This window comes from Dendrobates tinctorius, unplaced genomic scaffold (genome assembly GCF_039654945.1).
Source record: "Dendrobates tinctorius isolate UK_male_01 unplaced genomic scaffold, ASM3965494v1 ptg000028l, whole genome shotgun sequence".
Classification (NCBI taxonomy): domain Eukaryota; kingdom Metazoa; phylum Chordata; class Amphibia; order Anura; family Dendrobatidae; genus Dendrobates; species Dendrobates tinctorius.
This window is the reverse complement of record NW_027361696.1, coordinates 68368151-68393842: the sequence shown is the minus strand read 5'-3', so window position 1 is coordinate 68393842 and position 25692 is coordinate 68368151. Positions and strand designations below refer to the sequence as shown.

The window sequence follows — 25692 nt, the reverse complement described above, 5'->3', positions numbered from 1 at the left end:
CAGGGGTCCGGTCTACAACAATCACTTAGTGACAGCGTGTCCTACACATACAGAGCCCACCGAGATGGAAATAACCCTTTAATTTCTGTGACTTTAATGCAGAATGTGGCTTATTTTCTGTTCCCTTGGACATGCAGTGGTCAAGTTTTGGATACAATGTAACAAACTTTTAGGAAGTGGATTGATACAATTCTGTGTCCTAGAGCAGATGTTCTATAGGATGTCTCTCCCCAGTAATGGCACATAGTAGGGCTTCTTCCGGTGGAGACCCAGCAGCGTCTGAGACGTTCACTGTGAGGATTTGTGTTCTTTGATACAGTGCCAGCTCTCAGCACACACGGAGCATGAAGGTTGGGCCTGACACATGCCATTGTGCGGGTTCCTGGCTGGGAGTATCGCCATTTGTAGGGCAGGACTTGTTGGGTGCAGCATGCTCTGTAGTATCCTAGTCATCGTGGTCTGATCCAGGTGGGCACACTCTCCACAGCCCCCCATTGAAAGTGTTTTCTGGTTTCCGAAAACCCCGGCTCTCCAACTGCAGTTTGTTTAAACAAAACCAATCTATGTTCACCCTCCCCTGGTCCTGGTCTGCAGCGCTGACAATATGTTGTCAGCACTGCAGCCAATTACATAGCTCAGCAGCCCAAGTAGACAAAACGTAACCACCAAGATCACTGATTGGCTGCAGTGTTGTCAATGGGACGTCAGTGCTACAGACACCAGAAGCAGCGGCGGAGATGCCTCACTGATCCTGGGGAGGGTGATTAAAGCACAATTTGTGCCTGGGAAGCACAGAGCTGTAGATCGCTGGACTATGAGTATTTTTTTTTTTTTTTTTTTTTCTTTCTACCATCCTGCTAAGAAGAAAAGAGGTGGCGCGGTGCTGGTCGTGGGTCGGCATTCCCAAGATGACATTGAGTAGGGAGCAAGAGATGTAAAATGGGTAATTCCAGCCTTGCTTCTGCAACCCAAGTAGATGAACAGGATGGGGCGAATTCTCAAGTGTCTTTTGTTAAAGGGATATTCCCATCTTCATAAATGGATATTGGCAGACAGGGCTTGTAAAAACAAGCAATTTTGCAATATGCTGCTTTATTAAAATTTTAAGCCATTCTTGAGATATTAACACTTACAGCTCGTTTCCTAGGAGACCGACCACTGCTGTTAGAACATGCACAGTGCTTCCAAGACTTTTCTATTGAGCTTGCAAGCGTTGTTTTGAATCCGGCCAGCACTGTTTCCTCTTAAGCACTGCATAGAAGCTGGCAGTGGTCGGTCTCCTAGGCAACGAGCTGTAAACAAAAGAAAAAGGAATTAATATCTCCGAACAGTTGCACATTTTAATAAGTGGTATTTGTTTTTTACTATATTATTTACTATATCCGTCTATGAAGATTGTCATACGATCAGCAAAATGTTTCAAAAAATGAAGGTTTTTACAAATAATATAGATTCTGAGACTTTCCATTACTCCCAACTACTGATCACTTGTATCGATTCTCTGTTTCCACTGAGCATGAAACTAAAGATGGAAAATGCCAATGATTTTGGTTCAGTTGTGGATTGATCCAGTGGTTTTGTGTCTGGGAACTGGAAACCTTCCAGGGAATAAAGTGTAAAATGCATCAGAGCGGTCATGTGAGAGTAAAAAATAAATAAGAGAGATAAATGCAAATGTTCTGAAATGTATATTTAAAGGGAATCTGTCACCTCTTTTTTGAGATATCATATAATGACATCATTCAATTGTGTGTCACATAAGGATTCTCTTAGTACTTTTGCTTCCCCCCGACCCCGCACCTTTCATGCATAAATACCTTTTTTTATATCGGTTCAGATGTATGTAAACTGCCACGGTCTGGTCCGCTGGACGGGGCTTATTCACCTGCTCCCCCCCCCCTCCCTGTCTTGCTCTACACAAGAAGAAATGCGTAGAGCAAGACAGGGAGGGGGGGAGCAGTTGAATAAGCCCCGCCCAGCGGACCGGACCGTGGCAGTTTACATACATCTGAACCGATATAAAAAAGGTATTTATGCATGAAAGGTGCGGGGTCAGGGGGAAGCAAAAGTACTAAGAGAATCCTTATGTGACACACAATTGAATGATATCATTATATGATATCTCAAAAAAGGGGTGACAGATTCCCTATAAAAAAACAAACACCCCAAATAGTCTCTTAGCTTTGGTAACCGCTGCATCCAGTTGCTGCCCATAGTTGTGATGTCAGTATGGACCTGATATCTTCCTTTTGCCACTATTTTATGCTGATGTGATATTATATTTTTTTGCTAGCCCCCTGTTTTGCCTTCTGGGGTCTAAGTCGCAGTGAAGCAATGCGATAATGTTTAAGGAGGGAGATTGTGGGGGGCAGAGACCCTGATTCCAGCTATGTTTTTACACTTAGTTGTGTTAGAATCTGATTTCTCTGCTCAGAGCTCTGAATGCTGAGCTCTGTATGACCCTGCCAACATCACTGGCTGCTTTCTCTCTACTGTATATGGACAGCCCCTAATCAGTGGTGGAGGTGTGGTAGGACTAGGAGGCACAAGACAACTAGTCCTGCAGTAATAATATCCTGCTGATAAAACACTTATTATTTTGAAACAGCATCACACGGCCCAGTAAGTGATACATCACTTGAATCAGGATCTCTGCCTCTACATCATGCACCTCACAAATTACATAGCAGAACCTGCTGATAGATCCCTTTCATTTTTAGCTCGCCTTTTGGTCTCCATATGGCTGGTATGTGTTGGCATACTTTATATTTAGCCATGTAGAAAAGTGCCATGCCATCCATCGATCGTGTCACCATTCTCTGCGGTATACACTTGTGAGTATCTATAACTTGCGGATTGCCACGTCTTTTGGCCCCTGATTGACAGGTTTTCCATACCAAAGTAGGGTTTCACAAATAGACATAACGGACAGACCACTGACATTGTCACTACTTCCTGCCGCCGTTGGAGGACAATCTGCACAATCTCCATCCACGGTTGTGTGCACAGTGCCAGGTTTAGCTTGACACATCCATGTTTCCTAGTCTGTGTGCGGCTGCAATTTCCAGACTGGCCGCAGGTCTCCTGAAGTTGTTAGGATGGGGTCAAGAGATCCGTAACCAGTCTGGAAATCGCACTCCGTACGTGGACTGTGAAGTTGGTCTTGCCAAAATGTTAGTGTTCGGACGACTTTCAGGTAAGGTGTATGGGAGTCTTGAAGCTAGCGCTATGTCCATAAAGAAGTATGGGGAGCTGTCTTATATATAGAGAATAAACATGGCGGTCTTGTTCCCCAGTTACAAGATTATTTCGGCTGGATTTTAGGGTGTTTTTATGTTGACAGAGTACATTTTATTTGAGCCATATTTTTATCAATGAGTGAGCCCTTGAATTACTTGCGACCTTTTCATTGTGACTACTCAGAGCCAATCTGTCCATACAATTATATCACTTGCCATAAATTTGTATGTTTGTTTTTTTTTACCTGGTATAAATGCCGCTGTTCTCCTGAATCTGGCACCATTTTTATTTTGTTCCTGCTCCTCTCCATTCCTGAGATATAGCCTTCTTTTATCTGTATGTAAACTTACTGTTTTTATTTTTTTTTTGAGTGGGCATGGCCCTCCCGGAGTGTAGGTTTGAGGACCACGGATGCTTACATAAGAGTAGATTTATGTACAGGGAAGAGATGGTCATATCTCAGGAATGGAGAGGAGCAGAAACCAAAATAAAAACGTTGCCAGATCCGGGAGAAGAGTGCCATTTACCCCAGGCTTAAAAAAACCCAAACAATTATGACAATTGACAAAAGCTGTCTGGTCACCTTCTTGTGGGATTACTGCTTTAGAATAAGGTGGGCACAATCTGGAAAGTGATGTCACCTGCTGTTCGCACTCGATCCATTAAGTTGATTAAGCGGCCTCCTAACTGCAGGTGGCTAAGGCCGAGTGAAGACATTAGTGATGAGCGAACGTGCTCGGACCTTGGGCGTGCTCAGATATTATATTCGAGTCTTCTCGCCTGCATGTTTGCGTCTGTTCGACAGTCACAACACGTGTGGATTGCCTAACCAACAGGCAATCCCTGCATAAGTTGCAGCTGTCTATCAGCCGTGAGACATGCAGCCTCAGGGATTTGAACATAGTATTCGAGCAACCCGAAGACACTCGGTTAGCACCCGAGCATACTCGGATATCCCTTTATCTGAGCAAGCTCTTCACTAGTAGACATCCGTGCACACACCGGCCATGGATCTCTTGACCTGTATTTCCCACCCTCATCAATTCTTATGAGGCTGTTGAGTTTGGGTCAAAAGGCCCGCGTCCAGTCCTTCACGGTTCATACATGGACATTTGAATTCAGCCTTAGGGCTCATACTCACTTGCGAGAGACTCGCACGAAAACCTGGCACTGCCGCCGGCATTGGGACCGGAGCGTGCAGCTACATGTATTTCTATGCCACCGCACGCTCCGGTCCAAGTGCCGGCGGCAGTGCCGGGATGTCATGCGAGAAACTCGCACGAGAATCATGCGAGTCTCTCGCAAGGGAGTATGAGCCCTTAGATTACAGTTTAAGTGTCTCAGCGATATCAATTGCCACCAGGATCCTATTGAAGAAAGGATGTCCGAGCTAGATATCCCCATAAAGTTACTGTCCCATCAAATCCTGGAAAGTCATGAACAACTTGCTATTGGCCTTTGAATCTCTAGGTTGTCTTTCCTTGGTTTATGGAAATTTTGGCTAGTAGAGTCTAGCTGATGACTAAAGTTTTAGACTGTCTACCCTTGCAGAAGTCAAGGAAATTGTCGTGAAGGCATCAATGCCATAATGATATCCATTGAAAATTTGAGTTACCAGCACGTTTTGGCGTCCCGTCGGACTCGGGGAATTATTTATCGGCTTCTATTGACAGGCAGTCATTCTACGAGCTGGGCTGATGATTACAAAACACAAGATCAATAACGTAGCGGTCACACTCTCTGACACCGATGTCGTCAGTCCTCCTGATCCTGTGAGATGTTCTTGGCTCTCCTGTACACTGCACATGATACCAGCAAGTCAGAGCGAGGATTTTCATATCTCATGCACTCTGGGAAAACTGCTGAGCCATGTGCTTGGTGACTTGGATCTCACCCTTATTTAGAGGGACCCAGCGTACATCCATTACTATGGAACATTCTGTACTGGTCACTATGCCCATCATCTTCTCGCCTCCATGAGGTCTACAAACAACATGCGGTACATTGAAAACCAATTTTTTATTCTTTTTGGAATTTTGCAAATCTTTGGTGTATCATAGCTCCATTGTCCTGGGGATTAGAGCGGGGGCCAAATCAGGGCCCTCCACATGATTGGAAATCCTAAAGTTGTGCAGCTTTGACTTAATTTCATGTTGTTTTTCTTGGAGGTTTTATGTTTAGCGGTTTCTTTTCTATGTCTCTCCCCAGTGGGTGGAATTTATACGGTTATACAGACCAAAGCCAAGATCACCACGGATGAGTGGGGCGAGAATTACTTCCTTATTGGACCCTACTTCGAGCACAACGTACGGACCCAAGTTGAGTTGATTGAGCCTCCACATCCTGCTATCAAGCGATCCATAGATTCCATGAACGCAAAGGGATGTAAGGTGAGAAGAAGCTGACTCTTTGCATTTGTTCACATTTCTGATGTCTCTGCCTCCGTTTATTCCTTTTTTTTTTTTTTTTTTTTTTTTTTTTTGATGGATTGCTTTAGAACATCTCTTCAGCTGAATTACTTACTCTCCACCACAAGCCTTCTCCAAAAAAGGAGCCCTTGACCTATGCACAAAATCCCCCAAGTCTTAAAGGGTCTGTCATCTTCACCACCACCACCCCAAAACAGTAACTAAACTACTTATACAGTTACAGTGGGGCAAAAAAGTATTTAGTCAGTCAGCAATAGTGCAAGTTCCACCACTTAAAAAGATGAGAGGCGTCTGTAATTTACATCATAGGTAGACCTCAACTATGGGAGACAAACTGAGAAAAAAAAATCCAGAAAATCACATTGTCTGTTTTTTTTTCATTTTATTTGCGTATTATGGTGGAAAATAAGTATTTGGTCAGAAACAAAATTTCATCTCAGTACTTTGTGATATATCCTTTGTTGGCAATGACAGAGGTCAAACGTTTTCCGTAAGTCTTCACAAGGTTGCCACACACTGTTGTTGGTATGTTGGCCCATTCCTCCATGCAGATCTCCTCTAGAGCAGTGATGTTTTTGGCTTTTCGCTTGGCAACACGGACTTTCAACTCCCTCCAAAGGTTTTCTATAGGGTTGAGATCTGGAGACTGGCTAGGCCACTCCAGGACCTTGAAATGCTTCTTACGAAGCCACTCCTTCGTTGCCCTGGCGGTGTGCTTTGGATCATTGTCATGTTGAAAGACCCAGCCACGTTTCATCATCAATGCCCTTGCTGATGGAAGGAGGTTTGCACTCAAAATCTCACGATACATGGCCCCATTCATTCTTTCATGTACCCGGAACAGTCGTCCTGGCCCCTTTTCAGAGAAACAGCCCCAAAGCATGATGTTTCCACCACCATGCTTTACAGTAGGTATGGTGTTTGATGGATGCAACTCAGTATTCTTTTTCCTCCAAACACGACAAGTTGTGTTTCTACCAAACAGTTCCAGTTTGGTTTCATCAGACCATAGGACATTCTCCCAAAACTCCTCTGGATCATCCAAATGCTCTCTAGCAAACTTCAGACGGACCCGGACATGTACAGGCTTAAGCAGTGGGACACGTCTGGCACTGCAGGATCTGAGTCCATGGTGGCGTAGTGTGTTACTTATGGTAGGCCTTGTTACATTGGTCCCAGCTCTCTGCAGTTCATTCACTAGGTCCCCCCGTGTGGTTCTGGGATTTTTGCTCACCGTTCTTGTGATCATTCTGACCCCACGGGGTGGGATTTTGCGTGGAGCACCAGATCGAGGGAGATTATCAGTGGTCTTGTATGTCTTCCATTTTGTAATTATTGCTCCCACAGTTGATTTCTTCACTCCAAGCTGGTTGGCTATTGCGGATTCAGTCTTCTCAGCCTAGTGCAGGGCTACAATTTTGTTTCTGGTGTCCTTTGACAGCTCTTTGGTCTTCACCATAGTGGAGTTTGGAGTCAGACTGTTTGAGGGTGTGCACAGGTGTCTTTTTATACTGATAACAAGTTTAAACAGGTGCCATTACTACAGGTAATGAGTGGAGGAAAGAGGAGACTCTTAAAGAAGAAGTTACAGGTTTGTGAGAGCCAGAAATCTTGATTGCTTGTTTCTGACCAAATACTTATTTTCCACCATAATATGCAAATAAAATGAAAAAAAAACAGACAATGTGATTTTCTGGATTTTTTTTTTCTCAGTTTGTCTCCCATAGTTGAGGTCTACCTATGATGTAAATTACAGACGCCTCTCATCTTTTTAAGTGGTGGAACTTGCACTATTGCTGACTGACTAAATACTTTTTTGCCCCACTGTATATAGGGTCTCGGCCCTTCAGTGCACCCTTTGTGTGGCCAAGAGCTCAATGCATCTTTACGCCCTTTCAATTTGCATTAAGGCGGTTTATCAAAATCTTACTGTGCTCAATATGCAGTCAGCGGTTATGCACCTACGCACAGACACTGCAGCCGCGCTCACTTAGTGTCATTTGCCAGCTCTCCTCTCAGGCTTCTGTCTGCAGCTGCCGCTCTTTACTGCAGGCAGGAGCCAGTGAGGATCCGGCAATGACTGTGTGAGTACAGCTGCAATCAGAGCTACCAATTTAAGTTCAGGCAACGTTTTCTTGAGTGCGGTCAATCAAGGTATGGCTAAGTGCTGCTCAGTGACCAAATGTAGGGCCGTAACCATGCACTGAGCTCTTGGCCACACCGATGGTGCACCAAAGCCTCTTCATTTGCATGCTAAACTAGGCACCTAAACCGCTGCAATCTTTACTTTAGGTATAGTTTTTATAGGGGCTGTCTCGTAAATACCTGCATAAATGGTTTAGTTGCGTTTTGGGGGTGACACACACTCTTTAAAGCACTGCATGGGTTCAGGACCATTGGTTTTCCTTCACTAAAGCTTAAAAAGAACCTGTTTGTGTCCTGATACTTGCATAGGTTCTTGCTGGCACATGCATTAGAGCACATCATAGACCTTCGAGAAAGTGGCTCCAGACTAACTTCTGGCAGCATCAGTCCTTGGTTTCCAGGCTAAAGCAGAGACAACTGGTCTCATCACTCCAAGAGAACTTTGAACCTTGGACTTTCCAACTACTTGACCTCAATCTGAAGGTCCCCCGATTCCCCACAGGTAGTTGCTGAGCTCTACCATTTAGGTCTGCTTAATTTTGGTTGCCATCTTCAAAGCCACTGCTAAAACCATTTTCTCAATTTGATCTTAGAGAAAATTATTCACTATTAATCTCTTGTGGGTCCATTTGTTACTTTCTAACATTACTTCTTGGGATTAGACGTTAAATTTTCAAAAAACAAAACAAAAACACCCAAAATGCTGCAAAATAAAATACTCCCCTTACCAGTCTCTCAATGTTCCTGTTCCAACATTGCTTCCATCCCTGTTGGTCCAGATGGGTATGTGATTGCTGCAGCAGTGACAGGTATGACATTGTTGCAGGCAGTGATTGGCTGCAGTGGTCACATGTTCATCTTCAACCAATAGGTAGCATAGAGCCGATCTGCACGTCAATCCAGTTTCCGCCATAATACAGTATGTGAATCCAGACTTAAGGAAAAGATCGAGTCTGGAACTGCATGTTCCCAGCATTTTAAAATGAAATGAGATAAATCCTTTTATTCTCGAGAACAAAGAGAATTTTTAATACAAGACAAATTGAAATATGTCCCCCCCCCCACTATCATGTTGTAATTTTAACCCCTCCAAACATTTGATCAAGATTGTCTGTATTTTAGCTGATCAATCGCGCAAATAAAGTAAAATCCAACCCGGTCATCCTCTTTTAGCTGGAGGCGTTCAAGAATTGGCCATTTCAAAAAATCTATCTTGTAAAATATTCCTACAATATCTGCTTTGGTCATTTTTGGATTACGTTTATTTGTTTATGGGCAGTTCGAGAGTTAATTCTGTGTAATAAGTGGTTAGTCTTTAAGAAATAAAAGCTCCTCGTGAACTTTTACTCCGCAGTCAAAGTCTATATGTTATGCAAGGCGCCATTCCAGTAATGTAGTGTATGAGCTCTTACATAATTTATTGCATATCTGTCGGTTACATTACACATCTAGGCAATGACAGGAGACTGCGCAAAACACTAAAACTAAGTGCAAGAGTAAACGCAGAGATCAGAGGGCCTTAGGGCAAAAACAGTATATATGCCCACTGCTCATCATAGTCCCCCAGAGTAGCTGCCCTTATCTACCAGACTCGATTAGTCAAGGCCTTAATGCGTGAATTCTGGCGTTAGTTTTTGAAAAATTTCAAAATTTAGGTGCAGCGCCTAAACTTTGCTGCCTTTTTGCCATCTTCACACCAGAATTTCCCTGTTCCGGTAGAACGGGTGGAGCAGGATGCAGCTGTGGTTACCGCTGCTCATCAAATTCATGACGAGTGATGGCGGCCAAAAATCTTACTCCAGCAGGGGCTGTAGTGGGATTTGTGGCAAGGGGCACACAGGTGTACGCAGTTCATCCAATGCTTCTGATTCATGAAGAATTTAGCAGGTAGATTTGTATTTTCTTGTTCATTAGTAATGTAGGAAGTCCATGGTCACTAGAGCAATTCAAGCTTCCTTTCCCGACTCTTGAAGGACATGGCTACAACCTACTAAGTAAGAGGCATAGGGATGTAGAAGGAGATTTGCAGGCTCAAGCTCTGCGGCCACGGACAACCAAAGGCCATCAATTTGCTCAACTCCAAAGGAGACCCGAGTGGTGACCTCTGTCTTATGCCATCATGGGGCATATACAAGTAAAACTACTTCTTCAGGCTAAAATAAAAGGAATGTGATATGTTATCTTAGATACAAATAATTTTCACTTGTGAGATTTGGAGTGGGGCAGAGTTGTCCTAGCTCTCGATGTATCGGAAGATAAATTTCAGTTTCACTGACTGGACTCAGTAACCCATCAATCAGTCTTATCGGGCACTGGAACCCAACTCTTGATCGTCTTACTGTCGTCATTATTACGCTTTTGTCTTGCACCTTGTGACTTTGCTAAAAATCCTCGCCATCCCCCTTCCGTCTGGGCATACAGGAGCACATGTTTGAGTGCTAATTTTGGCCTTCCTCTGCCGTGACCTGATGTTATACAGGGATTTGGTTACAGCCCCATTGAAAGGTCAACTCTAAAAATTGTAAGTCAGGCTTGTGTTCGGCCTCTGGTTCCCGGACAGGATCGCGGAGTTAAGTTTGGTGTCAGGGACCCGTAATTGTTCTGACAGCTGAGATGACGAGGAGAAGGTGACAGTGCGGAGGTCAGGGAGTCCTTGTGAAAGCGGTCTTGCCTGTCACATAAAAGTCAGAGATAAGCAACCAAAATGTTAATGGCTGATATCTGCAGAGTGAATCATGGCAGCATGTATGCAAGGGAACCTCCAAAAAACAGAACCCTGATTCTTCCTGAAATAATCCTCGCAATCCGGTAATTGTGCACACAGTTGTTGGAAGACATCCATGTAGTCGGATGTGTTCACATCTTCATAGAAGAAAACTGGATCCTCGGTGCACCATATGTAGATTTTTCGATTTTTGAAGTGGCTTTAGGTGCAGTTTGTGTGCCATCTCCGTGTGCTGGTATCTGGGGCCGGCTCCAGGTCCTCATAACAAACTGCCAGTGGGTATGTCTTTGCTTCTGATTTTTCCTCCATGCCCTCCAAAAGTAATAATTCATGTATTTAGAATATATATTCCTAAATAAGAAAAAAAAAAATGTGTGTATATATGTGTGTGTGTGTGTGTGTATATGTGTGTGTGTGTGTGTATATATATATATATATATATATATATATATATATATATATATATATATATATATATATATATATATATATATATATATATATATATATATATATATATTATAATTTTTTTTTTTCACACATTCTCTCTGTGGGGAAAATAGGTATTTGATACACTGACAGTTTTGCAAGTTTTCCCACCTACAAAGAATGGAGAGGTCTGTAATTTTTATCGTAGGTACACTTCACCTGTAAGAGACAGATTCTAAATATAAAATCCAGAAAATCACATTGTATGATTTTTACTTAAATTACATTTTATTGCATGAAATAAGTATGTGATACAATAGTAAAACAGAACTTAATATTTGGTACAGAAACCTCTGTTTGCAATCACGGAGGTCAGACGTTTCCTGTCGTTCTTGACCACATTTGCGCACCCTGCAGCAGGGGTTTTGGCCCCCTCCTCCATATAGATCTTGTCCAGATCTTATATATGCATATACACACATAAATTTTGTTAGTTAAAGGGAATCTGTCACCCCTTTTTTTTTTCCAACTATGAGCTTTCGGCTCTGACATCAGGGGCTTATCTACAGCATTCTGTAATGCTGTAGATAAGCCCCCGATGTTACATGAAAGAGAAGAAAAAGGAGTTATATTATACTCACCGGGGGGTCGGTCAGGTCTTGGTCCGATTGGTCTTGCGGTCCGGCGCCTCCCATCTTCTAACGGTAACGTCCTCTTCTTTGCTGCCTGTCATGCTCCGGTGCAGGCGCACTGCTCTGCCCTGTTGAGGGCAGAGCAGAATACTGCAGTGCGCAGGCGCTGGACCTCTCCCGACACCTGCGCACTGCAGGACTCTGCTCTGCTCTCAACAGGGCAGAGCAGTGCGCCGGAGCCACGACAGGCAGCAAAGAAGAGGACGGCATCGTATGAAGATGGGAGGCTCCGGACCGGACCCTGGGTGAGTATAATCTAACTTTTTTTTTTTTTTTTTCCTTATCTTTCAAGTTACATTGGGGGCTTATCTTCAGCATTACAGAATGCTTAGATAAGCCCCTGATGTCGGTGTCTGCGGCTCATAGTCGGGGAAAAAAAGGGGTGACAGATTCCCTTTAATAATGCGGCAAAGCCAAATATCTTCCTTTTACTCTGTTGCCTCATTGGGGGACACAGAACCATGGGTGTTATGCTGCTGTCCACTAGGAGGCGACACTATGCATAATCTGAAAAAGATTAACTATGGCTCCTCCTCTGCAGTATACACCCCTGGACGGCATCAGCCTTCTCCAGTTTTTGCTTAGTGTCGCAAGGAGGCACACCTAAAGGATTTTCTTTTTTTTTTTTTTCGGATGACAGATGAAGAAAAGTGGGTCTCCCAGTGAGACTCCCGGCATGGCTCCTTCCTCGGCCCCCTATTATGGGGTGCCCAGTTGAAGTTGAGATGGCGATTCTCCATGTCGCTCCTTCCCCAGTCCTGCGGGTGCTGGTTCGAAGTTGAGACCCCCCCTCCTTCCCCAATTCCTTTTGGTCTTGGGTTGAGGTTGAGGCGAGGAAGAAGCCCCCTGACGGTGACAGCAGCACCCTCCCTAATCCACCTCTGGGGGTATTAGGTTGAGACGCCGCAGGTAGGGTCTGTCCATGGCAACCTACGCAGCATCCAGGGACTCCAGCCAGCGGCCGGGGGGCGTGCAGGCAGGCATAGCACATGCAGACACAGGGCTCTATGTGCCCCTGTGTCTGCGGCAGCATTAGTCTACAGCGCCGCAGGGGAACCCATCACAGGGCCCGCTTCAGGTTGTGGCCCCACCGCTAGCCTGCCTTTCAATCCGAGGGGGGGGGGGGCGGTAAAAATACGATTATTTTTTATTTATTTTTTTTATATTCTCCCAGACCCCCCCCCCCCCCCCCACCGGAAGACCGCGCCGGCCTGGAGCCCTTCCTGGGCATAGAAATCTAATTTAGGCCGGTCGCCGCCTCCTCTCCGCCCCCTGGATGACAAATATGACACTCCACAGTGTCATAGAAGGGGCGGATCGAGGCAGAAAGGGCGCGTTTTTTCACATCTCTGCGCGCTCTTTCTCAGCTCTCCGCCCCCTTCTTCTCCCTCCTCATCTCTTCGGCAGCCATCTTCGCTGCAGCAGACGCTGTCCCATACAGCAGCAGCAACGCCAGCAGTCTCCGGGGGGGCACAAGACTGTGAATTGTCAGCGCTGGACCTAGGGGCACACTGGTGGGGTAAGATCACAGCCGGGTTCTCTTTACTCGGCTGTGAATCCATATTACCTACATGGTTTTCCTATAGCTCCCCTGCGTAGTCACCCCTGTACGGTCCTCTGCTAGCCAGCCTCTGTGCACTATGCCGGGCTCAAGGAAAAGAACCAGGCAGGACTGTTTTTATGCTTTCTGCACAGCCTGCAAAGCCACTCTCCCCAGTGGCAGCACGTACCCACACTGCAAGGATTGTATCCAAAATACTGGGTCAGATCCTCAGGAAGCCCCTATCATTGCTTCAGCGGCCGCTACCCAGATGTCGCAGTCTGACACATTCCATAGATAACCTGACCTCCATATTACTCAAGGTTCTGCAGGGTCATGTCTCGCCTATGAGTGTTACCCAGCAAAGGGACAGCTCCACCCAGGGACAGGCCGTTTCTGGCTCTCCCAGATGTAAGCGGACCCACACGTCGTGTTCCTCTGCGTCATCCCATAGCGCACGGTCATCCCCCTCCAGGGAGAGACACCGTGGTCCCAGGTTGCCTAGACCGTCCCCTACCAGAGACAGACAACGCAGACCTCCGCCCCAGCTCACCCACCAGGGAACACCTGAGCGATGCGCAGGATTCGGAAGGCATCTGTGACTCCGACTCAGACAATGAGACAGAGAGGTCTCTGGTCCCTTGTCCCCCTAGCAACACAGTGCTAGTTGAGGACATAATCTCTTCCATCCATCGGGTGCTGGACATTTCTGATCCAACCCCGGAAGTCACAGAACACAAGATTTGCTTTGAAGGTGTTCTGAAACCACCTAAGGTTTTCACTAACCACCCAGAATTTCAAACGATCCTTACCAAGCAGTTTTTGCAGCCTGATCAAAAATTCACCAATCGTAAATATTTAGAAGCTAGGTACCCCTTCCCACAAAAGGACACCAAACAGTGGACAGATCCACCCTAAGTGGACCCCCCAGTCTCTAGACTAGCAGCACAGACCCTCCACTCACTGCCAGATAGCTCAACCCTCAGGGACGCAGCAGACCGGCAGGTAGAACGCATGGCTCGCTCAGTGTTCGAAGCGGCAGGGACCTCCCTGGCCCCCGCGTTCGCTTCAGTTTGGGCGGCCAAGGCCATTCTGGCTTGGGCCAAAACATTGCAAGATGGCCTTCAAACTTCAAATCCTGAGCTGTCGGACCATGCGGTTCAAATAGCAGTAGTAGCAGATTACATGCTTCATGCAGCCCTTGACTCCGCAAGAGGTGTAGCGGGGATAGCAGCAAATGCCATCACAATTCGGCGTATCCTCTGGCTGCGGGAATGGAAAGCGGATGTGGCCTCAAAGAAATCCCTCATGCATCTCCCGTACTGCAGTGGACGGCTTTTCGGTGAAAAGTTGGACACAATGATATCCAACGCCACTGGGGGTAAGAGTACCTCTCTCCCTCAACTCAAACCTAAACACACGTTTAAACGGCGTAACCAAACACGATTCCGATCCTTTCAGAATTCTTCGGGCTGGTCAGTCTCCGCCCAGCACAAAATCGTAACCACTCTCCACGCAGTGACAACCCACTGGCGGCGCAGAGACCGGACAGGACCTGGCAGTCAAAAGCAGGCCAGGCGAAGCCCAAAGGAGGAAAACCTCAGAATTTTGCTTCATCATGACTCACGAACTCCGGAAGACACCCCACCAGTAGGCGGCCGACTTCTACTCTTTCAGCAAGTCTGGCTGCCTATTACAGAAGACAGGTGGGTCAGGGAAATAGTGTCTTCCGGATACAAGGTAGAGATCACTTCCACTCCACCGAACCGGTTCTTCATCTCTGTTCCACCAAAACTGCCAGAAAAGGCTCGTGCCTTTCACCAGGCGGTCTCCTCTCTCCTTCAATCAGGAGTCGTAGGACCGGTTCCCATGACCGAACGCTTGCGAGGGTTCTACTCCAATCTATTCGTAGTCCCCAAGAAAGGAGGCAGCGTCCGGCCCATACTAGACCTAAAACAACTCAACAAATATGTACGGGTCCGTCATTTTCGCATGGAGTCCCTTCGGTCCATCATTGCGTCCATGGAGCAGAGAGAATATCTCCCCTCCATAGACATACAAGACGCATACCTGCATATACCAATTGCTCCCGCCCATCAAAAATTTCTCAGGTTCGCGATCAACCAGGACCACTACCAGTTCGTGGCTCTCCCGTTCGGACTCGCCACGGCTCCCAGGACGTTTACCAAAATCATGGCAGCTACCATGGACGTTCTACACTCCAGAGGCATTGTAGTTGTTCCATACCTGGACGACCTTCTCTTCAAGGCTTCCACCTTCAAGGACTGCGAAGTCAGCGTCTCAATCACAATCGACACTGAGTCGACTGGGCTGGTTAGTCAACTTAAAAAAGTCATCGACTACCCCGAGTCAGTCCCTGACCTTCCTAAGGATGCTATTCGACACCTCCAGGAGTCTGGTGCTCCTTCCCAGGGACAAGGCACTGGCTCTCAGTCTGGGAGTTAGCATACTCCTCCGCAGTCCTCCCCGATCTTTTTAGGTTTGCCATGAGAGTCCTCGGCAGGATGGCAGCGATGGAGGCGGTACCATTTGCCCAGTTTCACCTCAGGCCTCTTCAACTAGCCATCCTCAAGTCTTGGGACAGGAATCCCTTCTCCCTCGACAGGGAGTTCCGGCTGACGTCGTCGACCAGGAGGTCCCTACACTGGTGGCTCAAGCCAACTTCGCTTGCAAGGGGAAAATCTTTTCTCTCAGGTCAATGGAAGGTCCTGACCACCGATGCAAGCCTGACAGGTTGGGGTGCGGTGCACCTACATCACAGGGCACAAGGCAAGTGGTCACCAGTGGAAGCGACCTTGCCCATCAATATCCTGGAAATTCGGGCCATCTTCCTGGCACTGAGAGCCTTTCATTACTTGCTGGCAGCCTCTCATATCAGGATACAGATACGGCGGTGGCATATGTGAATCACCAAGGCGGGACCCGCAGTACCCAAGCGATGAGAGAAGTGGCACATATCCTCCACTGAGCAGAAGACATGAGGTCGGTACTCTCGGCGGTCCACATTCCGGGTGTGGACAACTGGGAAGCCGACTTCCTCAGCAGACCAGGAATAGACTCAGGGGAGTGGTCTCTCCATCCCAAAATTTTTCACCAGATCTGCCATCGCTGGGGGACCCCGGACGTGGACCTAATGGCATCCCATCTCAATGCCAAGGTCTCCAATTTCATGGTCAGGACACGCGACCCGTTGTCGCTAGGAGCGGATGCCCTGGTTCAGGACTGGACCCAGTTCCAGCTTCTGTACATTTTTCCACCCCTTCCCCCTGATCTCCAGAGTAGTGAGGAAGATCAAACAAGAGGGAGTTCCAACCATCCTGATCGCGCCAGACTGGCCCAGACGTACATGGTATGCCGACATCGTACAACTTACAGCAGACGCCTCCTGGCGTCTCCCCGACCGTCACGACCTTCTGTCACAAGGTCCGTTCTACCATCAGAACTCAGGGGCTCTCAATTTGACAGCGTGGCCCTTGAAACCTGGGTTCTAACCCAGGCAGGGCTCTCACCGGATGTCATTACGACCATGATCAGGGCAAGGAAGCCAGCCTCCGCCAAGATTTGTTACCGTACCTGGAGAGCTTTTTTTACCTGGTGCGAATCTCGCGGACAGGTCCCACCGCCTTATTCCCTCCCAAAGGTATTTAGGTTTCTTCAATCGGGCCTGGACGCCAGGCTATCCCTAGGCTCGCTTAAGAGCCAGGTATCAGCGCTCTCAGTGCTCTTTCAGAGGCGCATCACTAACAAGCCGCAAGTAAGGACCTTTCTCCAGGGGGTTTCCCGATTGGTTCCCCCCTACAGACGTCCTCTGGAAACGTGGGACCTCAACTTGGTTCTGACAGCATTGCAGGCACCACCTTTCGAACCCCTTAAGGAAGTCCCACTCCGCATTCTATCACAGAAAGTGGTTTTTCTGGTGGCACTCACCTCGCTTCGCAGGGTGTCTGAATTGTCAGCACTCTCCTGCAGACGGCCCTTCCTAGCCTTTCACCAGGATAAGGTGGCTCTCCGTACAGTCCCATCCTTCCTTCCGAAGGTTGTGTCCAACTTCCACCTCAATGAGGAAATTTCATTGCCATCCCTTTGCCCTTTGGTTCTGGTTCATAGAGTGGAGAATGCTCTGCATACGCTTGACCTCGTCAGGGAATTGCGCATATACGTGTCTAGGACTGCACCCTTCCGGAAGTCTGATTCCCTTTTCTTTCTTCCGGAAGGCATTTTAAAGGGTCTGCCGGCTTCCAAAGCCACCCTTGGCAGGTGGATCAAGTCCACCATACAAGAGGCTTACCGCCTTAACAATTCTCTTCCGGCCGGTATCACGCCACACTCTATGCGGGCAGTAGGGGCCTCCTGGGCCATTCGGCACAACAAGTGTGCAAGGCAGCCACTTGGACTAGCTTACACACGTTTACGAAACACTACAGTGTTCATACCCAGTCCTCAGCGGATGCGAGCCTGGGTAGACGGGTTCTGCAGGCGGCAGTGCCCCAAGTTTAGGGACCTGCTAGCACAATATTCATCCATTGCTTCCCACCCAGGGACTGCTTTGGGACGTCCCATGGTTCTGTGTCCCCCAATGAGGTGACAGAGTAAAGGAGATTTTTGTGTACTCACCGTAAAATCTTTCTCTTAGCCTCTAATTGGGGGACACAGCTCCCACCCTGTTGCCCTTACGGGCCGTTGTTTACGGTTGAGTTCTCATATTGTTCTTTGAGCTCGTACATAGTTGCCTTCTTACAGGCATGGTTATGTTGTTTATGTTCCTCCTAATGCTTTTGCACAAAACTGGAGAAGGCTGATGCCGTCCAGGGGTGTATACTGCAGAGGAGGAGTCATAGTTAATCTTTTTCAGATTATGCATAGTGTCGCCTCCTAGTGGACAGCAGCATAACACCCATGGTTCTGTGTCCCCCAATTAGAGGCTAAGAGAGATTTTACGGTGAGTACACAAAAATCTCCTTTTTACTTTTAAGAGCCAATTATATATTTTATATGTTATATTCTGTCATCGCATTTTTCCAAAATGTACATAAAATCCTAATGACCTTTTTTTATTATATAAGATTTTATGTACGGTACATTTTGGGGAAAGGTGATGATTGAGAACATATTAAACAAAAATCATCTCCTTTTTCATTAATGGCATAGGTAAAGGGGAAAAGGAAAATAGTCAGCTCACCAGTCTTCTGCAGGTTTCTCTGAGCACGCATGGAGCCGCCTTGATCAGAGGCGTGGTTCACAATGAAAAATGGAAGAGGGGGGGAAAAAAAATTCTCCAGCGTGTAATCCAATAAAATCAATTCTTTTATTCAAGACATATTAAAATGTATGTATAAAAAATACAGATGAACAAAGGAATCCTTTTGGATTTTCAAATTAAATACAAGAGTGCCCTTTGGTTTAAGTAAACGACAAGATCTTATTTTGCAATATGATTGAATAATGAATACAAATTTTTTTTTTTTTTTTTTCCTCGCTTTCTTAAGATGTTCTAATATGATTCTAATGAATGCATTTCATTATATGCTATATGTTCTCTATAATATGTATATTTGTATTTTTGTCATTCTCTTGTCCAAGTGGATTTGATTTTGTGTTAAGATTTTTAATTACTGTACCTGTTTTGTCATGTGCAGTTAATCATTTAAGGTTTGGACAAGGGATCTCACTTCATACCATGGCTATTGGCTAAGACTGCAAGAGGTTGAAACCCGTCGGTTGTTATGGGGACCCCATCCTTCCTTTCCTTTGTTCATCTGTATTTTTGATACATACATTTTAATGTCTTGAATAAAAGAATTGATTTTATTGGATTACACGCTGGAGAATTTTTTTTTTTTCCTCTTCCATTCTGCCTTTTTAAATCTCCTTTGAAAAAAGCATATGATGTGTAGTCTTTTGATTTTTTTTTTTTTTTCCGAAAGTTGCCTTCCTAGACCCCTTCTTGTCATTAGGGGTCACTCTACAGTGCAGAAAAGGCCCAAATTACAGAATATAAAGTTCACATCTAATACAGGTCCATATGCTACAGAACGACAAGTGGACTCCTCACATACAGTACCTACGTGTGCCCAACTGGTCTCTATTAGGCGTATTATACCGCCACCTACTGGACAGTACCTGCAAGTTTTTTTATATATTGGACTTGAGCAATAGCTCATTTTTTTGAGACTTTCCTTTAAGTCAAATTTATTTATTTTTTTCTTTTAATTTTAGGATCTTTATTAAGAACTTTTTTTTTTTGTAATATTGCAATTTTCCCACTTTTTGAAGGCTCGTACTTCTTGTCCTTTCGAGAAGTTTTCACAGTAGTCTCCTATGAGAGGCAGGATTGCAGTGACAGATAACTTCTCTATTCACAGCTGATAACACAGGATTACTATTTGATTTTCTTTATTTTTTTTAATACAGATTGGGGGGAAATGCAGAATTTTTTTTTTTTAAAAAGGGAATCTGTCAGTAGGATCAACTCTCCTAAGCCATCTATGTGGGTCATAGAAAATTGAATAAGATGATACCGTGATAGAAATGAGCAACCTCTCTGTTTTGCACAGATCTACTTTGGCCGCTGGCTGATAGAAGGCAGCCCATACGTAGTCCTTATTGACATTGCCGCCACTGCCTGGAGCCTGGACCGTTGGAAGACTGAGCTGTGGGACAGCTGCACCATCGGGATCCCCTGGTACGATAGAGAAGCCAACGACGCTGTCCTGTTCGGCTTCTTAACCGCGTGGTTCCTGGGTGAGGTATGTGTGTCAACCGGTGAGGCTGACCCTAGGTAGCCCATGTTATCCCTGCACCCCTGTCCTTACTGCTCTTCATGCTCTCAGTTTGCAGCACAATGCGGTGATGAGAAGCCCTTCATCCTGGCCCATTTCCACGAGTGGCTAGCCGGCATTGGCTTATGCTTGTGTCGAGTCCGCAAACTCCCGGTGGCCACCATCTTCACCACTCATGCCACCCTCCTGGGCCGATACCTGTGTGCCGGAAGCGTGGACTTCTACAATAACCTACAGACGGTGAGAGCTCTACAACGTATAGATGCCATATGATCTATCCATGCTGTGATATTTTAGCTTTAGGAATGTCTAGGACCTGCTGGGATCTACTTATTCCAAACTGTGGCCATACTCCTGTGGGGAGTTGGATGATTTACATGAGATATTTGCACCCCATAATCTCCTGAACTTCTGTTCTCCAAGCTTGGTGGAAGAACATTACCAGCCGCACAGTCTAGGCCTCGGCCCCATCCAACACCTAGAACAGATTGTGAGCCCGGCCTCTCCCCAGTATCTGGTTCTGACTTCACAAATGCTCTTCTGGATGACGGGTCAAAAATTCCCACAGACTCCTCCAAAATCTTGCAGAAAACCCTTCTTAGAAAAGCATGAGACATTATATCTGCAGATGGGTGACTCCATATTAATATTTATGGATGTAGGATGGGAAGTTAGAGAAGCTCTTGGAGGAGTAATGTGGAGGTGTTCCCAGCCCATATAGTGTATATGTTAGCGTGGGCTTTCTAATCCAGACAGTTCCTTGAGTTGTCGATCTGTTGTTCCCGTCTTGTGCTTGTTGTCCTGACTGAATCTGAAGAGCTGTATAGCAGAATGTGGTTTTATTATGTGCCTATGATAACAGCTGAACATCCACATTAACCCGAGCTCATCTGCTAACAGTTTAATGTAGATAAGGAGGCCGGCGATCGGCAGATCTACCACAGATACTGCATGGAGCGCGCCGCGGTCCAGTGCAGCCACGTCTTCACCACGGTCTCTCAGATCACCGCAATAGAAGCTGAACATCTGCTGAAACGCAAACCTGGTAAGGGGGGTATAGCGCTATGAGACTCCTCTGCATGCCTGGGACATTTTCCATTAAAATGACGTCTTGCCCACTACAACTTGTGCTATCAGATAACGCTGAGTAGTCTTCATACAGTCACTGGAAGAGGATGCATCTGATTCTCTTGAAATGTAGAAAAAAAGGCAGTAGACCTGGTGTTAAAAACCTAAGCAAGCACTGACTCTTGTACACCGGCATCAAAGGTGTAAATCGCAGCTTCTGGACCCCAATGCAAAATAGCAAACTGAGCCTGCCAAACTGGTGTCATCTTGTATTAGAGGGACCTTTACTGCTCCTCCGATACCAAGACGTAGGTGCAACTGCTGCCACTGCATCCACGATCGTCACACCTCCGACATGCATGTTTTTATGGGGACTCAAGGAGCCTTTAAAATGAACCTGTCTTGTTGAAAATTGCTATTTATCAGCAGATAATAGGGTTAGTCTGCAGGTAAAAAGCATTAAATTCCTGCCTGGTTGCTTTGCTGAAGCAGTAGCTTCAGAGAAAAAAAAATTCAGGCGCTTGTTGCACTCTTGGTGTGGCCACATATAAGTGCAGCTTCTCTTTTGTTTTCAAGGAAAGCCTCTGCACCACATCATGATTTTGCTGTTGATCCGTAGGTAAAATCCACAACCATAAGATTTGATTGCAGATTTTACTCCTCCTTTTGAGAGAAATTGGCATTTATATAAAATCATATTGACACACCTGCTCGGATACTCCACAAAATTTAATGCCCTGTGTGAATTGGATTATTTGTATTCTGGAAATTTTTTTTTACTCTTATTTTGCTGTTTCAGATGTTGTGACCCCAAACGGCTTAAACGTAAAGAAGTTCTCTGCCATGCACGAGTTCCAGAACCTCCACGCTCAAAGTAAAAACCGTATCCAGGAGTTCATCCGGGGGCATTTTTATGGGTAAGACAATGGCACTGTAAACCAATCTCACCTGATCAATCCGATTTAAAAGGGAATGTTACCTTTTCAGGAAACTCTATTTACCTGAAGATATAGGGTTAATCTCCTGGTAAATGGCATTAAAATGTTGTCCGGTCGTCATACTGAAAGTGTGGCTAGTGGGAGAAAACAAAGTTTCCTTCCCTGGCGCCGACAACAAATGATCCGTTCACCTATATATGAGATGGGGAATAATTTATTGATCTCTGGGATCAGGCCACCATCTAAATGGGGCAGAGGTTGGAAATTCATCCCACAACTCCATCTATTCTCTAGGAGACTGTCAGATACAGCCGGGCACAAACCCTTTATAAGTCCTTACTGAGAGATTCTCGGTAACAGTAAAAATGCTGAGTAATGTTGCCTCGTCTTGTACCATTTCCTTCCTTCATATCAGCAGTTACTGGATTATTCTGACTATAAGGGCTCGCTCCCACTTGTGTTCCTCAGCTTGGATCAGATTGCCATTGAACTGAGGAAAAAAATCGCAGCGTGCTGCGAGTAGATATGAATTTTGGATCGCCAGTACAAGTCAATGGGTACAAGAAAAACTTGCACGGCACTCAGACCATGTGTTTACCATCTGATTTTTATGCACCCACCTCATAGAAAACCCAATATTTCATCAGCCAATTACAGTTAATTCTCTGTGTAACCCGCCAGAATAAGTAAATGGCTATAGATAGATATATTATCTTGAGAGATCGAGATATATTATATAGAGATAGATATAGATCAGATAGAAAGAGGTCAGTCACATACAGTGGGTACGAAAAGTATTCAGACCCCTTTAAATTTTTCACTGTTTCATTTCAGTCATTTGGTAAATTAAAAAAAGTGCATGCTAAATTGGGTTTAGGTCAGGGCTCTTGCTGGGCCAGTCAAGAATGGTCAGAGTTTTTCTGAAGCCACTCCTTTGTTATTTTAGCTGTGTGCTTAGGGTCACTGTCTTGTTGGAAGGTCAACCTTCTGCCAAGTCTGAGGTCCAGAGCAATATGGAAGAGGTTTTCATCCAGTATACGATCTCTGTACTTGGCTGCATTCATGTTTCCTTCAATGGCGAATTCCGTGCAGGCGCAGTGAATCATTCGGCTGATCCCGGCGGCTGATGCGCGACGTGTCTACAAGCAGAGGAAGCCAGTCACGTTAAAGGGTTTTACCACAAACAAAAGTTCATTTTAAAAATTGTCTGTGTCTGACCCTGTACGGAGCATACCACATCTCCTGGGCAGGGGAGGAAGCAAAAGTCAATACTGACATTGCAGGAGGGGATCACAGAGCACTAATTTTGTGAGGTAAAATATTTCACTGACTGTTTTTAAACAATATTTTACCTCACAAAATGTATCCTCTGCGATCTCCTGCTGTAATGTCAGTATTGTCTTTCGCTTCCTCCCCTCCCCAGGAGCTGTGGTATGTTCTGTACACGGTCAAACACAGGGGTGAGAGACGAGCACGGTGGGAGACAGCTCAAATGAAACAGCAGACAAGGGGGATAGCACATGGGGCAGACAGATCAAAGAAGAGATCACAGACGAGAGCAGTCAGCACATGGGGGAAAAAGAGAGTGGATAGGTGGGTTCGTACATCATGGGGGGGGGGGGAGATTCTCAAAGCTGCAAAGCCTGCCCCCATCGTGACATTACCGCCCTCCATTTAGTCTAATTATAAAAACCTGGTTCTAGCTCACCCAGTTGCTCTATTCTCGTTCACCTAGAGCTCAGTAACCGGCCTCGCCCTGGCCTAACATCAAGGATAATAGAAAAAATTGGAGTCCAGCTCAGCAAGACTGGATTTTCCCTTTCGTTTTCAAAAGAAAATATAGTGCATACAAAAGAAAAATTTTGCATGGTCGACATGACCCAGTCAATGCGTTTTGACTGCACTAAGCAGTCTTACTCTTATATTAATTCATTTTGTGAATTATGGAGTTTAATTTTATATATAATGTATTTTTTTTTTTCTGATTTTTATTTCTCTTTCAGACACCTGGACTTCAATTTAGACAAGACACTTTTTTTCTTCATTGCCGGTCGATATGAGTTCTCTAACAAAGGAGCTGACATCTTCCTGGAGGCCTTAGCCAGACTCAACTATCTTCTTAGGGTGAGAGTAAAGCCGGGTTATCGTAGGCCTGTTATATAGCTATTAGTGGACCTTGGTGACGACGCTGCTTCTTCTTGCACCAGGTGAATCAGAGCGACATCACCATCGTGGCCTTCTTCATCATGCCGGCACGGACCAATAATTTTAATGTGGAAACACTAAAGGGTCAAGCGGTTCGGAAACAACTGTGGTAAGTGCTTAGCGGAGGAACAAACCCAAAAAACAATAATAAAAATTAGTGTCGGTCAGTTTGCCTTTTCACAAAAATTATAAAGTGATCAAAAATGTACCCAAAAATGTATCAGTAAAAACAACCTTGTGCCCTGCCAAAAAAAAAAAGCTCTCCCACCACTATTGCCATAAGCAAACAAAACAAAAGTTACAATTAAATAGTGGTTTGTAGGCCAAAATTGTCTGAGGCGCCAAGGGGGTCATTTTTCATTTTTTTTTTTTTTTTTTTTTACCAAGTCTTTTGTGATCTTAGAAAATGAGGAACTTCATGAATTAATGGTTTCCACACAGAGTTTTGTTTTGTTCTATATTTTGTCTGCAGGGATACCGCGAATGCAGTAAAAGAGAAGTTTGGAAAGAAACTGTACGAGTCTTTACTAGTGTAAGTGATAATCCGAGTGTGTGTATATACAGGGTGGTCCGAAAGTAGGTGGACAGTATGTGTAATAGGGTTATGAAGGGGGAGATTTATCAAACATGGTGTAAAGTGAAACTGACTCAGTTGCCCTTAGCAACCAATCAGATTCCACTTTTCATTCTTCAGACTCTTTAGAAAATGAAAGGTGGAATCTGATTGGTTGCTAAGGGCAACTGAGTCAGTTTCACAGATAAATCTCCCCCAAATCTGTTTTCTTTTCAGATAATTCAGATAACCCATAATGGCAAATAAATTAAATACAGATCAAAGAAAATGGATTTTAAAAGAGTATTGGATAGTGTTGAGCATTCCGATACCGCAAGTATCGGGTATCGGCCGATACTTGCTGTATCGGAATTCCGATACCGACTTCCGATATTTTTTCAATATCGGAAGTCGGCATCGGAATCGGAAGTTCAAAGTTGATTGACAGCCGAAATGACGTCATCATGATGCGCGGTGTGTGCGCATCATGATGCGCCGTCATTTCGGGCCTTCCGGGGGTCTCTGCCGGCCTGCCGGGGGGCTGTGTGGACTGCCCGGGGTCTGTACCGGCCTGCCGGGGGGCTGTGCCGGCCTGCCGGTGGTCTGTGCACCCTGTGGGGGTCTGTACCGGCCTGCCGGGGGGCTGTGCCGGCCTGCCGGTGGTCTGTGCACCCTGTGGGGGTCTGTACCGGCCTGCCGGGGGGCTGTGCCGGCCTGCCGGGGGGCTGTGCTGATGTCCGAGGGTCTGTGCAAGCATCGTCCGATGGGACTATAAGTCCCATCTGGCGATGCCTGCTACCATGACAGTGATTGACACATTAGCCAATGATGGGACAGTAGTAGTCCCATCATCCGGCTAATGTGTTAAATGTTAAAAAAAAAATAAAAAAATACTACATACATACTACATGCATGCTACATACATACT

General features: G+C 45.6%; 1 protein-coding gene across 1 annotated transcript in view; it reads left to right on the top strand.

Moving 5' to 3' along the window:
* The window catches only part of GYS1 (glycogen synthase 1), a 48552-nt gene that overhangs the window by 1832 nt on the left and 21028 nt on the right, over positions 1-25692 (top strand). Inside the window, exons 2-9 of the mRNA XM_073570924.1 lie at positions 5449-5630; positions 19776-19967; positions 20052-20240; positions 20901-21045; positions 21868-21985; positions 24010-24130; positions 24214-24320; positions 24684-24743. Coding sequence (XP_073427025.1) covers positions 5449-5630; positions 19776-19967; positions 20052-20240; positions 20901-21045; positions 21868-21985; positions 24010-24130; positions 24214-24320; positions 24684-24743 — 1114 coding nt within the window. The remainder of the gene's footprint in view (positions 1-5448; positions 5631-19775; positions 19968-20051; positions 20241-20900; positions 21046-21867; positions 21986-24009; positions 24131-24213; positions 24321-24683; positions 24744-25692) is intronic.